The following is an 18,170-nucleotide window of genomic DNA, read 5'->3' as shown; positions in this document are numbered from 1 at the left end:
CTCTCATGGTACAAGACCTCTTCAGAACACACTACAGAGCTGTGCTATAACAAACGTCAACATTTTAAACTAAAAATCTTACTAAAACCTAAAAACACCTGGTATTTAACTATAGGCATGGACCCAGCATTTATTCTTCAGTGTAGTATCTGATACATAGAACCCTTTGCCCTGCTGTCCCCAACCTGCCTCTGTATCCCCACTGCCCCTTGCTAATCCTATTTTTAGCCTGAATTCTTCCTTAGAAGTAGACCCAGCCTCTAACAGCAGAGCCCTGAGGCCCTGCTGTACTGTCATCCACCTCCACTCTGTCACACAGACACCTCAAGTTCCCAGGAAGGTCTAGCTCAGGCTGATGCACAGATCTTGAAAAGAACAGAGCCAGCAGCAGTCTCTGGGGCTGTGCCTGGGACTTCGGCTCAGCCTGGATTACTGGGATGCTGACATGTGAAAAGTAGGGGAGGTACAAAGTATTTCTTGCCAGTAGACTAAACTGTGTCTGTCTTGAGAGAAAAGGAGATGGGACTAGGATGTCTTTAACATCGGGGTTTATGTGTAGAGACCATCTGTGTATTGCGGCAGTGCCAGATGCAGGTGTAACCTCTCAATAAATAATAGCTGAATGAGCATGGAATGAGTGGATTCAATTTAAGTAAAAGGACTAACAGTGGGGAAAGGGTCATTTAGAGTTGTAAGCTTGTTAGAAGTTAGAAGAGTTAGAAATTAAGTGGCAGAGTTAGAAACTCAACTCTGCCACTTTATTAGCTGTGTGACTTTCAGTGATTCATTTTTAGTACTTAGAGCCAGTTTCTCAAAAATAACATCGAGTTATTTATCCTTCTACCTATGTTCATGTACTTACATATGTATATGTGCATAGGAAGATGCTGGGAATGATTTACATCCATTGTTAACGTGGCTGTTTTGGGGAACTGGAAGTTGGGGTGACCTTTTCTTCGCTTCACTCATCCTGATTGTTTTTAAAGGTATAAAAGCACATCACACTCAAAATAGTGTAAAATTGTAAATATGAATCATTGATACTGAAGTCTTTAAAATGGGAGGATCTAAGATTTTTTTTTATAAAAAAATTCCCATAAGCTAAACCAAGGATCATTCCTTCAGTTTCTTTATTCCCAGCTCATACATACTAAATAGCTCTTCGTATTTAGTCTTTCAAGCAGCTAGTCCTCTACCTATTTTCCCTGCTGAGAAATCCTGGAGGAATCCTTACAGACTAACATGAAGACTACTAAGAAAATACAGAAAGAAATAATAGCGTCTTACCTAGAATAGCAACAAATCTTTTAAAACTCAATACTTCGATGTTGGGGATGTTGAATGTTATCTAAAAACTATTTATAGGCCATGTGCGGTGGCTCACGCCTGTGATCCCAGCACTTTAGGAGGCCGAGGCAGGCGGATCACGAGGTCAGGAGATCGAGACCATCCTGGCTAACATGGTGAAACCCCGTGTCTACTAAAAAAATACAAAAAATTAGTTGGGCATGGTGGCGGGCACCAGCAGTCCCAGCTACTCAGGAGGCTGAGGCAGGAGAATGGCGTAAACTCGGGAGGCAGGGCTTGCAGTGAGCCGAGATTGTGCCACTGCACTCCAGCCTGGGTGACAGAGCGAGGCTCTGTCTAAAAAAAAAAAAAAACTATTTATAAAAATATTTATTAAAAATACTAGATAATATTCAACAATGTAAAACCAGTTGAAATTATCCATTTAACTGATGAAGAGCCACTGTTTTTTTAGTATTTACATGGCAAAATATTTTAAATTAAGAAACAAGTAAGAGGTTAACAGCTTCTTTCAGAAGTTTGTGATAATATTCTCTGCTTCATAGATCCTAGAGGTCAGTTGGGTTCCAAATTGGGCAGCACCTTATTCCTTTAGCTACATATATTTTCATTTGTGGACCTCTAACAAACAAATAATACAACTTGAGAGAATTTCAGAGTACTACTTTTTAGCCTCAAAGATCTTCTTCCAACTTGGGATTTGATACATTTAAATAATTTATAAAAAAATGTACAAACACTTCAAATAAAATTATGAAGTTCTTCAGAAGATATTACTAAAATATAGGTATGTTTTCCTTTCAATATCTGGGATTCTATCTACAGTGCCTCTGTTATATTCATTCAAATTATTCTTATAATCTAAAACAATGAAGCGTCTCAACTGGTGGAATGCTGCCAGAGGATTTCAGCAGAGTTTGAAGGCAACATAACCAAAAGGCATAGTTTAAGTTGGCTTAGGAAATGAATGGGCTCCTTATCAGAGCAGCTGAAGGCTGTATACAATTAACAGCATCTGCCAACATTCACAGGGCCCCATATAGAACAAGCGGGCCCGCAGCCCCGCAGCAACCTTCAGCTTCTGGCACTCTCGGATCCACATGACGTGAAAACAGAAAGCCGGCTTCAAGCCATCACTAGAAGGACACAGAATCATTTTAGTGATATTGCTAATTCATGTTAATTATTTATAACAATTCTGTTAACCTTAGCATCAGGCTTCAAATTAGCCAGCTATCATTCAAAATATAAAATACCATTTGTAGAGATAAGTTTATATTTATAATAACTGATTTTACAGTCTTTTCCATGTTATTTTTATTTTTAAAGACTATGAGAAGTATCTACCTACCTGCCTTTTTATATGATGAACTCTCAATTTAAATCAGCTAAAATATTTTTGCATGAGGAGTACTAAATTCATTATATGGCACTTTTTAGTTGTTTTTGTATATAATACATTTCTCTCATGAGCATGTACAAAACAAAGCAAATCCAGAGTTTCATTAAATAAATTTATTTGTTAAAATAATTTAACTCCAAATACAACTGTTGAATTTGCATCGAGTTATAACTACAATTCATGTTTTAATTGAAATGTCAAGGTTTAACAACTGACATTGTTACAAAACAATAAACTGTTGTTCAATTTTAAATGGTCAGTTGTATTAGAGCGCAACACTTAACTGTGAACTATATCTCTGGGAAACCTCAAATCAATAATGATAAGTCTGTTTCCAAAACCCACTGCAGTCATTCTTGAAACCCTGATCAAGATTTAATAGATGCACAATGACATGTTAAATAAAAAAAAAGAACCCCATAGTCCTTAATGTTTGATTGGCTAAGGGACAATTAAAGCTTACCCAGTGCTAACACAAGACTACTAATAAGAACAAAAAATTTAAAAAACACACAAGCAAAAAACAGCAACAAACAAAACAAAGCACTTTCATATTCATACATACACTGACAACATTAACATTCATACTGGAAAACCCTTGAAAACAAATACCAGACAGTCTTAGGCAACATTTCTTTATATAGAAAAGCAAATATCAGTAGTATTACCACAGAAAAGTGATGGCAACTGTAGCAATTCGAGTCAAAAGTTCAGTCCTAATTCTACAAACCAAAGGAGAAAATCATCAAAGCACCTTTCGATAGTTTAAGAAAAGATTTGATGTAATACTTTTGATCAGATGCTGGCTTGTTTTGTATAAGTTGAATAAAATGAAAGGCATCAGTTACCATCACTATCACAGTTTAAAAGAACCCAAGAGTTGCAACATCAAAAGAAAAAAATTCAAAGATGCTGCCTTTGTATAAAAGTAAAAAAAAGAAAATCTTATCACAAGAGCTAAAGAAAAAGTGGGTCTTTGGATCAAACCATAATATTTTTAAGGCATGTGAGAAAAACTTTCACTTATCTAAGTTGCTAGTCTGATCAGGGCATAAAATAAATCGTGACACAAGGTCAACTTTCTTCTGTAGCCACTAAGGTTTCATATGCCAACAAATGTAATCTTCTTGTTCTTAAGCATTTTATTACTGTAATATCTCAACAAACACATTCATTTGCCAACTGAGTTATATTCACACCAGATGGATAGGAATTTCCAGTTTCGGGATGTCCTTGATGCCTTGGTCACCAAATATGCAGGGCTGCGTGGAAACACTGATCAGGCAGCCAGATCAGTTATTATTCATGTCTTGACAGTAAAAGCCCACCTTGTCATCTGACACAAATGTTTTTAACTATTAATACAATTCAAAATTTTAGATCATTTTTTCCACTTTACATTCTGCCATATCTTTCATATTATTTAACCTATTTTCACATCTGCATAGCAAGTCATAATGTCAAACTGTGGGATCTTTATAGATATTTCTATTTTGCAATTTTACTTGTCAAACATTGCTATTAGTTATAGAATTCAAAAGAATCATTCTGAGAAGTTAGAGGAATCAAAACTCAACCAATTCACTAACAAATATTTTTATTTCAGTAGAGAAATCATATATCTTGAATCTCCAATTTCTCTACATGTTTGAATCAAACCAACTTTTATGCAGTGAAATGCGTTTCAATAAAATTGGTTAAAAATTTTTTCCTATAAACAAGGTGCTTCATAACTGAGGATTATAAAAAATTATACTGAAGAATGTAAATATTCAAAATTCAAAGATTTTTGACAACTATGGCCTGGTTTCATTCACCTATCTCTTCAGCTTTTTCATTATGAAAAATACTATCAACCTTTTTTTTTTTCCATCCTCTAAGTTTAATGCCAGTTATTAAACACTTGGGGGGCTACCAATGATTTCATAAAAGTATAAAAGACACTTTAATAATTTAAAAGAAAAAAGATTTTGATACACTATATTCTGCAGTATAGATTCTTAGTATAGGCAAATTATCTCTGACTTGTGCCAAATTCTTCGGAACAATAAACACACATGCACACACAAACACACACTCTTCTCTCAGTGACACACGTAAGACCAGAGGTTACTTGCACAAGACTGTGAAACCAACAAAATGTGGGGTGGTGTATAGATCGCAGGCTCAGTGATATTGCAGTTCTGAAGGCCAAATTCTTCTCCCAAGGCCCAGCTCAAGATAATCTTTTCAGCATTTGTAACTGAAGTTAGCTGAAGATCCCTCTATACTTGATTGTAAAACTTATGAATAGGTTTTTCCTGTGCCATTAGTCATGCAAATGATAAATACTTCACGGCTATGAAAACCAAAAAAGTCAGAGCTTGAGCACCTTTTCAAAACAAAATATTCACTCCAGCTTTATTTGACACTTCAGTAATCAGGGCAAAATTGTTCTAAGAAAACCTTTATATAATTCTCCAGGAAAATTAAAGATAAAAGGCTTTTGTCCCTTACCTTCCACTCTATAATTTATGTTCACTTTTAAGCCCAAATTATTTCACATGGTTATTCAACTTTTAAAATGCCTGCAATAAAGCTCTGCTACAGCAAACTTGATTTTGAAAGCAGGTTAGCCACAGGTTACACTACAACCATAGCCCTTAAAGGCGAGAAGGAATTTGCTGCTTTAATGAACTTAAAAATGCCAGATATTCGTACTGTCCTGTGAGGTTTCTGCAAACGGGAACATGTGGATGCAACATGGCTTCATTTTCCTTACATGATGGTACTAGTTTATCTATTAGAATGCTTCTTGTTAGTAAGGCTAGGTAATCTCTTCCCATCACAGTTGCTTCCCTCTTGTTCAGTAAAGTTACAAAGACCACCCCTGCTCAGTTAACAGAGGGCGGGGTCGGGGTTTTAATTCTGATCAAACCCTTGTGAAAGCCTCCATTTTCTGTGGCAAAGCAGGTGATTTAACAAATTCTAAAGCCAGACTATTTTTACATAACCTGTTCTGACTTTTGCTCTATCAAGGATTGAAGCATGAGTTAGTTCCATGTCACAAATTAGAGTAACAGCTACAATTAAGCATCAATTTTGAAAAACAGAAATGTGTTAGCTGAGCAAAGAATCTCTCCCTGTAATGCTGTTGGCAGGTCAGCTGTTATTATCTTACTTGACGAAATACATTGGTTAGAAGCTCTATCCCAATTCCTGAAATTCAGTACTCTTGTAGGAAAATATTTCTCCTTTACTTATTTTTTTAAAGAAGACAAAATATTTTAATTGTAAGTGGTCATAGGAATTCTTCTGGTTTCTCCCTTATGGTTATTTTTAATTTATACAATAGTTGCTTCTGTCAACTCAGCGACAATGCCATCATAGCTTTCAAATGAGATCACCCTGTAGATCGATGGACTATGCCTTAAAGTTGCAGATGCATAAAGGAGACTGAGGACAAATGGTGAAAACTGTAGTTACTGAACCCAAATGTTACTCAGAGATATCAACTGACAACCACTGCTCAATTCTGAATAAGGGCTGCAGTTCTCTGTAGATTAACACCACGCATCCTGCAAGTTCTGCAGTGGAGTAGGCGAGTTTTCTATCACCTACGACATTGGGCAAATCCCATCCAGGACAGCCATATTTGGATGCTATTGTATGTTACATGCAGAACAGCATGGGTCATCTTTGTCAGGCTGAGCAGCATAGTTCATCTGCCTCACAATTTCTGCAAAGAGTTCGTCCACCATTGTTTTACTCTTAGCGGAAGTTTCCATAAAGGGGCAGCCCCACTCTTCAGCAAGTGCTCTGCCTTCATTGGATGATACTTCTCTCTCACTTTCCAGGTCCACTTTGTTCCCGACCAAGATGACTGGCACTTTCTCATACCTATGAGAGAATACACAAAACACACAGACATTGTAATAGCACAAAGTTAAACAGGTCACGTGGATTTTTGTTTTGGGGGGCTATTCCAGCATAAATGATATCTTCAGTTGCATGAAAATGATTTGTACCACTTGGCTTGATACTTATCTGAGGGCATTTGAAGCTGCTCTCACAGTGGATCATAAAATGAGTTTTATGAAATGATGTTTTAATTAATCAATTATACATCCTTTAAAATCAATTTATCTTTCCAGATATACTTGGAAAATTATTCTCAGAAACTCAGACTAAATCCTCTTAATTTTTTTTCTATTCTGAGGGAGGGTTGCACAAAATTTCACAGTTGATCACATAATAAATAACTCCAATGAGCAAACAACTTATAATTATCAGCATTTCACTATGTTCTATGTGTATAAAATTGATCATGTTCATATAAAAATTAGCCGAGTATGGTGGCAGGTGCCTGTAGTTCCAGCTACTCAGGAGGCTGAGACAGGAGAATCGCTTGAACCAGGGAGGCAGAGGTTATAGTGAGCTGATATCATGCCACTGCACTCCAGCCTGAAAAAATGATCATGTTCGTTCTAATAGTTCTCAGATAAGAAAAAAGCTAGTAGAAATCATCCAAATGGAAGCCATCAAATACAACCACACCCCATCCCTTCAGAAAACTTTTATGGATTAGTCAGTTCAAAGAGAAACAATTAGGATTCTTTTAAGACTGACAAGAATTCAGCCTCAATTAGCTTTAATTGGTGTTATTTATCTTTTTCTTCCTAACTAAAATAGGTATCTCTGAGTAAACATGTTTGGAAAGAGCTAAACTAATAAAAATAGTAAGTGATAAGAAAGAACAAAGAAAAAAGCTCCTAAGTCATTTTGGTGCCTAAGATGATTGTCTCTACAATGGTTACTCCATGTAGCACAGGTCACAACAGATGTCAGCGCTGGTGCTGGCCTGCACATTTATTTACTATTCTTGTTTATGTTTGTTCTAAGAAAGGTAGCTAAAATATTTTCACAAGACATTTTAAAAGGTTTTTGTGATTTTAGTATAAATCAGTGTGTGTGCGTATGTGCGTGTGTCTTCCCCTAAGCAGAGTCTATTTCTGATTTAAAAGAGGTAAACAGCAAGATCACACATAAATGATAACAAATGTGACTGGACACTGTTAATCTATCAGAAGAGAAAACCCACCCCATGGTCAAATCTTTGAGGCAGGATGCACAGACAATTTTTATCATTCAGTAAACTGGATAATAGACAGGTAGTTATTGTTTGCTATACTTCCACAAATTTCATCATCCTGTCAAGAGGGTTCTCTCCACTCACCCTAACTTGTAAAGCAAACCAAATTCCCAACAGTCTCACTTTTTTCTTTGCCACTATATCAAACTAAGAATGGTCTCAACAAGAGGGCACACTCTAGGTAGTGTGCCATTGGCAATGTGGAACATGAAAACAACTTAAAAATGACTGGAAGTAACAACATCAAAGGCAAACCTAGAAGTTGGATATTATCATTTCGTAGGAAATGAATCTGGACAACTTCAATTTATATCAAAGGACTTTATATAAATTTACTGTACACTACTGTATCTTATGATTTCGGGCCTTAGATCATGCTGACAGCTATGAACATAAGACACAAGGGTTTTTTAACATCTTCTAGGACTCTTACATACAAACAATTTGTGCATCCCATGGCCTATGGGCGGGCAAGTGGCAGTGAGAATAAAGCTGCATTACAGAACACCATATATTTGCTACTTTGCATATAAACTCTCTTGATAGGCTATACAGAGAAGCTTGGCAGGGAGCAGACACTGCCAGCCATGTCAGGACAATGTCAGTTTCCAATTTGTTACTTGCAAAATGTAATTACATTTCATTTTTCTTATGAGAGTATATACATCACAGTGTGCTTTAAAATGCTCTGCTTGGCAGTGAAGTAATTAAAAAACATTAATAAAATTAAGTAAAACTTATTGGTTGAATTTAAGTAGAAACAAATTTCGGTCTGTCTACAAATAATAAAAAGTGGTAAGACATCACTTTCTATTAGCTGAGATAAATGATAAGTATTTTAAAGAATATAAGTTTAAATACAATACTATATATATATATATATTTTTTTTTTTGAGACGGAGTCTTACTCTGTCACCCATACTGGACTGCAGTGGCGTGATCTTTGCTCACTGCAAGCTCTGCCTTCCAGGTTCATGGCCATTCTCCTGCCTCAGCCTCCCGAGTAGCTAGGACTACAGGCGCCCGCCACCATGCCCGGCTAATTTTTTGTATATTTAGTAGAGATGGGGTTTTACTGTGTTAGCCAGGATGGTCTCGATCTCCTGACCTCGTGATCCGCCCGCCTCGGCCTCCCAAAGTGCTGGGATTACAGGCGTGAGCCACTGTGCCCAGCCTATATCATGTTTTATATGTGAAATATTTCTTACACTTTTAGTTAAGTGGAGGATCTACTAGAATATGTAGATTTTCAAAACTTGCAAAGACATCAAATTATTAAGTTATATTGATACACTATTAAAATCAAGAATTTGAATAAATCTTACCATCAGCCTGATTCTCAACACAGTAAATAAAATATTGCAAACACAATTCCACATATAACAGCATTTAATAACTGGTAAATGTAGATGAAAATGCAGTCAGTATCAGAGAACCTGTTTATTATATCACTAACTTAATTGTCAGTGGTCTTTTCTAAAATCAAGTTACTAAAGACACTAGAGAAATCCACATTAATATCCTCAGAAGATTTTTAAACTGAATAAGACGTTCAGAAAAAAAATTATGTACATTTCAGAATACCAGACAGTGATAAATTTTGTCTCTCTTTCTGTTAAAATTTGGGACAGAAGAAAAGATTCTACACTCAGATTTGGAGGCTCTGCTTCCAGTTCTGCCAATGAGATCATTTCCTTTACATATCTGTATTTCATTTCTTTGTTAGTAAAAAGAGAGTAAGAATATCTGTTCCCACTTAACACAGGGTTGCTGTAAAGGTCAAATGAGATAATGCTGAAAAAAAATCAAGTACTAGATAAAAGGAGGGTGGTTGCTTCCTTCCCTTCCTAACTCTACTTATGTGGCCTTGAGAAGCCATGAAGGGTGAAGAAGGAGCCAGAGAAACTGATCAAAGGAGGTAAAGAGCTCCTGAGGGCAAACCGAGTTAAGATGGAGCTGGGGGAAGAGACAGGCAAAAAACAGATGGGAGTCAAAACAAAGCAGCCACCAGACACTAACCAGTCCCTGTGCTGAACAGCATGGTGATGGGGGGGGCGCGTCGGAAAGCAGAAAAGCAAGCATTCCCAAACAGCGGGCACTCGAAAGAAAATACTGGCCCCCGTGGGGAAAGCATTCTAAGAAGGCTTTGGGTTGGGGTGACAGAATAGGGTCCCATATGAAGGTAACATTTGGAGAAATCTGGATCCTCCTTAAGAAAGACGGGTGAGAAGTTGAAGGGAACGAAGCCAAGCCCCGTGTTGACAGTAGATGACTGCACTGCACAAGGAAGCTGGTGTTGCTGTCTGTTTTAGCAATATGGTGGGTTTAAAAAAAAAAAAAAACCAAACAGACTAGGATTCCTGTCCCAGAACTGCCTCTAGCTAGTACTGTGAATTTAGAAGATTAACCTCATCTTGGTTTCCTGCATTTCTTGAAGTATAAAATGAGCTGGACTGGATAATTCCTAAGATGCTCCGAGGTTAAAAATCACAACAGACGTGGTGGGTCACACCCACCATCAACATGTACCACTGACTGGGCTAATTGCTGAGTGCTAAGCACTGTCCTAAGAATAACGTCCAATAGGCTGATCTTTAAGAGATATGAAAGTGCGCGTCAGGAGTAAAGCCAAAAATGTTGGGGGAAATCTCATGAGATCTCAGGGGGCCAAAACACAAGCAGGAAGTTTCACTTCTACAAGTGGAGCCGCTACTGCCAGCATGCTCTGACTCAACAGCAGACCTCCAAAATGCACTCATGACCTAGGCAGTTCCATTTCACAGACAACGTTGTTTAAACACAAATATTTGGGATGGTTTTAACTACGTGAATACTGAAGGCTATACTGAAAACTGCCTGATGTGGCATAAATAGCTAGTAATGAACAATCAATACATCATGTACTTATCCATCCACTCAACACATATTTATATGCTAAGTGCTAGCCACTATTCTAGACACTTATATCAATGGACAAAGCAAATAAATCTCTGTAATTTCACAGTGCTTACAGTCTAGCAGAGGGCACAGATCAACAATAAACATAAGTCAATTCTGGGTTTACAATAAAAGTGTTAAGTGCAATGGAAAAAAAGATGTGGATCGGGTGGTGGGTGGGGAGCACAGGTGCCACAATTTTAAATAAGATGATCACAGGCCTTGTTGAGAAAGTGGCTGTGAACAAAGATGGGAAGGGTCTAAGATGGGAAGGGTCTCTGGGAGTCTGCTCCCTACCGTGCAGGTTCTAGGGGAAGAGCATTCTAAGGACGACATGCCCTAGACAACGCCTGAGCCAGTGAGAGCGTGCCTGTCAGTGCAGCGACCAGCTGTGGGATCCATCCTTACGGCCTCCTGCAGGACTCTGGCAGTGGAGGAAATGTTCATTTGAGGCTAGACCTCAGGAATTCGGGTGCCAAAAGTGGCCTCAGAAGACAAATCTGGCACTTATGACAGACTAACTCAGAGAGGGCTGACTGTTATTTAGGAAGATGAGGCGCTTTGTTAGTGCATGATGACTGTTACTTTCATGTTCTATTTTCATTATCAGTTTTGCGGGTTGCCTTCATTTTCCCTCTTTTCTAAACACATCATTTGGACATAAAGCTAAAGATGCAAAATTCTAAAACTGTTCAATGGATGTGTTATTGTTAACCTGATCATGGGTAAGATGCCACCTTGCCTACATCTTAAACATCAGCAGATATCTCACCAACTGCAGCCTGTCTTCCTTGAAATTTCCTTTAAGGGCATGACCAGGTCACACAGTGACTGATGCAGGTCTAATAATTTTATTTCTGTGTATAGTCTGTGGACAAACACTTTTTTATTGACAAGAATTTCCATATTGTTGACTGTATTCATGAACATGATTATAAATGTATAAATAAACAAAACTAGTTCTTTTAAGCAGCTCTGCTTAATGGATTCAATGAAACATCAGAAATACTGGCTGTAGCATCACTTAGCTGTAGAATGTTAATGGGCTTCTCACTGAGACAGCTTTTTAAAATATCAATAACTCAAAAGCATTTGATGTGTTTATCAAAATACTTTATTTTGCTTTCTCCTTTCTTGTAACTGTCCTGATATGTGTGTATGTATATGTATATATATTTTATTCTGGTCATGTCTGAACTTGGCTGACCATCAAAACAACTTGAGAATTTTTTTAAAGGTAGTGATTTCTAGGCCCTATTCCAGAGCTAGTTAATCTAAATCTGTGGGATCAGGACCCAAGAGTCTATTAAAATATGTAGTATGTCTGTATCAATAAGCTCTGAAGATTGATTCTGAAGTTCAGCAGGGTTTAGGAATCACCGGCGTAATTTACTACTTTGTGACCCCAAATAATATTCTATGTGTATAGTTCATGGTTCCATATGTGGCAAGTCCAGACTCAATTCCTTCTTCCCCTAACTTATTCACCAATGATAAACTGTAGACAGATACCACTACTGTCAGTTCCTGTACTTTACTTTTGAGGGTGCTGTACCGCAGCATATTAAAAGGTCATACTTCATGTGAATTTTAACATGCCGTTATCTTCTTAGTGATAAGCAGGTGGAAATATAATTCTCTTTGAATTTAGAAATGAGAGTCAGAAAGGCTTTTCTAAGTCCCCTCATTCAACTTTTCACCCAATGTTAAAATCATCTACCAAGAGAGTCCCAAGGCAAACCGTCAAAAAAACTGATGCTTCAATTACTTCCATGATAAACTTACCAAATGGCTTTGGAGCTTATGTCTGAACATTTTTAGTGACATGGAACTCATACCTACAGGCAACCCATTTTGTACTGTCGGGTCTGTTAAAAGTTAGTGTTAAAAAGTCAGAGTTTAAAAGTTTACCTGTATATAAGGAACTGTGATCTGTAACACCCTGCCCCTTCTTCTCACAGATTCTAGTTCTTTTACCCTTTAGAATGTAGAAATCTTTTCCCCAACGTGAATATAGGTCCCTCCTACTCTTGCTCAAATTAAGTAAGTCATGATTTTAAAAAAAATACCCAGCAATACTTAATAGGAAACAAAAAAACATTTTTTAAAATTCTTAATCTCGGCTCTGTGAGAATGATCACTATAACTATTTTGATGTCTATCATTCCAAATTATTTTCCTATATATATATATATATATCAATGTAAGTATAGCTATAGCTTTTATAAAAGGAGATTACACCAATTACATTTGATAACTTCAATTTCCACTATTACAAAGCTTTCCATTTTAATAAATAATATGTATCATATTAATGGCTAGGTAGTATTCCATTTTATAGAATCTATAACTGTACCATAATTTAATTATCTGTACTCCATTAGTGTATATGAATGTCCCCACCCCCATTTTTGGCTAAAATAAACAGCAATCTGATCAACTACACCTAGAAGTGTGATTTCTGCCTCAAAGGGTATACATTATACACACACACACACACATATATATCTCACATATGTGTTTATACCTATAATCTTTTGCATACCTTTTGAGCCAGAAAAATCATATTCCTAGGTTAGTTCATCAAATTGCCCTGTAAACATAGACACACACAAAATTTCAGTGAACATCTAGAAATTTATACTAAAACCAACAGTGCTTAAGAATGCCTGTTCCCCTATCCTTGGGATTTGTATTTATAATCTTTTAATAAAGTGTTATGGGAGTTTTGAAGAAAGAGAATTGTTTTTGGTTAGGACTTGAAGGCTTCTACCACAGCTTGCTAGCATGAAACATCAATACTGCTTGTAAGGATGAAAAACATGAGCTAAGTAAACCTGTACTCTTCCTCCAACCTGACCTGTTTTGAAGCGACTAAATATTTCATCTTAAAAGGGCATTTCTGGTAATTTAGCTTGAATAATGAAAGAAAACCACAGTCCTTTGCTCTGATGTCCTGTTGGTTTCAGAATGCATACTGAAGATGAACAGAGAGAAATGTGTAAATGTAATGTAAAAAGTAAGGAGAGTAATGATACCAAGAAGATATTCAAAGCTATTAGGAATATCTCAACCAATAAAATCTGTTTTCATAGAAACTGAGTGTTGATATTATATCAGAACAGATTCCTAATGCTTTGATTGTGATAGACCAACTGATGATGGAAATGCAACTCACAGCCATTTTAAATGTTTTATTAAAAAACCACTTGAGAATTTCTATTGTGGCATGGATTGCATAAGCCCATTAAAGTGCTTATCTCCTGCTGATTACAAATAAAAACTCAGGACAAAATACAAAAAACAATTACCAAAGAACTCTAAAAAGTAAAGAGAAAAAAGCAGTTTGGGGAAGGGAACCAACACCTGAAGAAGAAAGAGACCTACATGCAGGTGAGTATCCTGGTTTTCCCGTCTTTTTTCTTGTGGCCTTGAGCTGAGGGTGGGCACTCAGTGTTGCACACAGACAACTAGAACTCTGGGAGATTGTCTTTAACCAGAAGATCAGAGTAAAGGGCCCTTTGAGCTTGAGTATGTGTATGGGCTGAAAATCCTCATTTTTTTTCCTTCTTATTTCACAGCTCACCTAGAGTGAGTAATAGCAGAGCTGGGGCAGTAGGCGGTGCCAGTAGCTAAAACTTCATTAGAAATCTGTCTTTCTGACTAAAGAATTGGGAAATGGGCCCTCAGTCCTGAAGAGGGTGGGAGAAATCCCCAGTACACTTCCTTCTCTTTTTCTCTTCCCATTTTACCAGAAAGATGACCCCAATTGCAAGAACTGTGTGGCGGTGCAGAAAGCTAAAACTTTGAAACACCATGTTTCTGGCCAGACCAACAACGGGCTCTTGTGATCTAAAGAGAACAGGAGGAATCCCAGAGATCCCTCCAAAGAGGAGAAAGCTAGAGAAAAAGATTCCCTAATTTTGTGTATGAATCAACATAAGCTAATATGAGCTGTGTATGAGTGGGAAGACTCAAAGCAGTATAACGAAGGTTAAAGAAGCAAACTACAATTTAAACCACTACCTACGTCTCAGACTAGCTAGTGAGTGGTTGTATACACACTAGACAGCATAGTAAAGGCTTTGAAAATTGAACTGGTATCGGAATCATCTTCCAAACAAGGAGAAAGTTTGCAGTTTGAACCTCAGTGGGTTGGTTATCAGCTAAAAGGAAAAAAGAAAGCTACATTCTCCAGAGGATTGTAATGGGACCCAGAGACTAAGCAACATAATACTAAAAATGTCCAACACAATCTAAAATTACCAAACATGCAAAGAAACAGAAAAACTAATTCTCAAGGGTAAAAACTATCAATAGATGTCATATGACCTAGATGCTGAAATTACCAGACTTTAAAGAAGCAATTATAACCATGCTCTATGAGGTAAGCACTCTAGAAATAAAGAGAAAAATAAAATGCTCTCATAAAGTATAATAAAAAAACCACATGAAAATTTTAGAACTGAAAATTATAATATCTGAGATAAAATATTCACTGGATGGGAAGATACATGACAGAAGATTCAGTAAACTTAAAAACAGATAAACAAAAATGGTCTAATTTGAAGAAAGGAGAGAAAAAAGATTGAAAAAATCAATGAGCAGAACTATTATGTCAAGGCACAATATAATCAAATCATTTAAAACTAGAGATAAAGATAAAATCTTGAAAGCAAAGAAAACAAATGCATTACATATAGGAGAACAAACAAAATGACTGAAAATTTCTCATCAGAAACCACAGATGCCAGAAGACAGCAGAACAATCTTTACAATACTAAATGAAAAAACAAAAAACCCTGTCAACACAGAATACTGTATCGGCAAAAATATCCTTCAGAACTAAGGGAAAATAATATTTTCAAGTGAAGGAAAGCTAAGAAAATTTATCACTAGCAAATTTGTTGTAAAAGAAATACTGAAGAAAATTCCTCGGGCTGAAGGAAAATAGTATCAAAGCAATCCTGCAATTTTAAAAATGAGGAAAGAAAAACAGAAATAGTAAATACTATGTAAATATAAGATTATTTTTTCCTCAAGTTCTTTACAATATGTATAAATGTACAAAAAATTATAATAGTCATTTTTGGGGATTTTGACATATGTGGATGTAAAACATACAAAAACTCTGGAAAGCAGAGACCTACATGGTTGTAAGCTCTTTACATTTTACTCTAAGTGGTACAATACAAATTCAAAGTAGACTGTGAAAGATTAGGTATTTATATTGTAATACCTACAACAATCATTTAAAAAATATAAAAGACAACAGATAAAATGGAATACAAAAAATATACATAATCAGAAAGAAGGCAGAAGAGGGAGAAGAAAAAAAAATAAGCAGGTGAAAAAATAGAAAACAAGCAGTAAAATGGTGGGCCTAATTGAAGCATATTAGCAATTACATTAAATGTAGGTTTAAACACATGAATAAAAAGACTTTCAGACTGAATCTTTTTTAAAAAAGACCTATATCCATGCCATCAAGAAGAAATCCACTTTAAATATAATAGATAAGTTAAAAGTAAAAGGATAGAAAAAGATATATCATGTAAACACAAACCAAATTAGATTTCATCAAAATTAAAATTTTTGCTCTGTGAAAGACCTGAGAGGATAAAAGGACAAACAATAGACTTGGAGAAACTTTTCAAAACATCTATCTGACAAGACTAATATCTAGAAAATATAAAGATCTCTCAAAACTCAATAGTAAAAACAAACTATCCAATTAGAAAATGGACAAAAGCCATGAATAGACATTTCACTGAAGAGGATGTAGATGGCAAATAAGCACTTAAAAAGATGTACATCATCATTTGCCATTTATCATAATGATGAAAATAAAAAATGTCACTAAAATAAAAAATAGTGACAACACTAAAATGCTGGTGAGGATGCAAAGAAGCTAGATACATTGCTGATGGAATGTAAAATTAGCTACTTTAGAGAAAAGTATGGCAGCATAAAATTAACCATGTAATTATCATAAGTGAAAAATTGCACCCCTGGGCATGTAACCCAAAGTAGACTTATGATCACATAAAAACCTGTACACAAATGTTTATAGGTAAAAATCAGTAACAACCAAGATGTCCTTCTTCAAGTGAATGGATAAACAAACGGCAGTAAATCTATATCAGATATACTACTTAGCAATAATAAGGAATGACGTATTGATACACACAACACCTTGGATGAATGTCCAGGAAATTTAGCTGAGTGAAAAGGGCCAATCCGAACAGGTTACATTCTGTATGACTTCACTTAGATGCCATTCTTGATATGGCACAATTATAGAAAAAGAGAACAGACCAATGGTTGACAGGGACTAAGGATGGGGAAGAGGAATAGAGGGAAGGAGGGGAGTAAGTGTGACTATAAGGGCAACATGAGAGATCCTGTGGTCATGGAAATGTTCTGTATCAAGGCCAATATTCTGTTTGTGATATTGTATTAGTTTTGCAAGATGTTACCCCACTGGGGAAAACTGGGTAAAGAGTACATGGAATTGATTATTTCATAAAACTGCATGTGAATCTGTAATTATAAACATTTAATTTAAAACGGTAATTACATATGTAATTTATGCTTTATAATCAAAATGATTAAAAGAATATTTAAGTACAAAAAAGGAAATGTTAAGTACAATTAAGTTCCCAGACAGTGCAAAAAGGCAAAGAAAAAAAAAGACACAAACAAAAACTATAAACATAACTTATAAAGTGTTTTAAAAAGTAAGGGTTGTGAATACCAGGTTAATCTACAAATAGAATTCAAACATATTAGAATTAGAAAACAATTAGAAAATCCATTTAAAACAAACCATTTACAGTAGCACCAAATAACAGCAAATACTGAAAACAATCTAGTTAAAGATGTAAAAAACCTTTACAACAAAAATTACAAAACAATGCTTACAGAAATATAAAAATATCTAAATAAAATGAAAGATATATGACACTTACGGACTAGAAGATGCAATATTAACACATAATTTCTCTACTAATTGACGTACCGATTATGCAATCCCAATCAAAATGCCAGAAGGTTCAGTTGGTTGTGTGTGTGTGTGTGTGTGTGTGACTGATTCTTGAAAATGCAAAGGATTCTATAGAAATGCAAAATATCCTTTGGGAGGCCAAGACGGGCGGATCACGAGGTCAGGAGATCGAGACCATCCTGGCTAACATGGTGAAACCCCATCTCTACTAAAAAATACAAAAAACGAGCCGGGCGAGGCGGCAGGCGCCTGTAGTCCCAGCTACTCGGGAGGCTGAGGCAGGAGAATGGCATAAACCTGGGAGGCGGAGCTTGCAGTGAGCCGAGATCCGGCCACTGCACTCCAGCCTGGGCGACAGAGCAAGACTCCGTTTCAAAAAAAAAAAA

At 36.3% G+C, this 18,170-nt stretch overlaps 1 protein-coding gene across 2 annotated transcripts in view; it reads right to left on the bottom strand.

Moving 5' to 3' along the window:
* Positions 1-2,803: 2,803 nt before the first annotated feature.
* RAP2A (RAP2A, member of RAS oncogene family) overlaps positions 2,804-18,170 on the bottom strand; it is a 43,458-nt gene continuing 28,091 nt past the window's right edge. For both annotated transcript variants that reach the window (XM_021929729.2, XM_021929730.2), the window contains one exon: positions 2,804-6,589. In XM_021929729.2, coding sequence (XP_021785421.2) covers positions 6,352-6,589 — 238 coding nt within the window. In that variant the 3' untranslated portion in view covers positions 2,804-6,351. The remainder of the gene's footprint in view (positions 6,590-18,170) is intronic.

Source organism: Papio anubis, chromosome 15 (assembly GCF_008728515.1).
Source record: "Papio anubis isolate 15944 chromosome 15, Panubis1.0, whole genome shotgun sequence".
NCBI lineage: Eukaryota > Metazoa > Chordata > Mammalia > Primates > Cercopithecidae > Papio > Papio anubis.
This window is presented reverse-complemented; position numbering and strand designations above follow the sequence as displayed.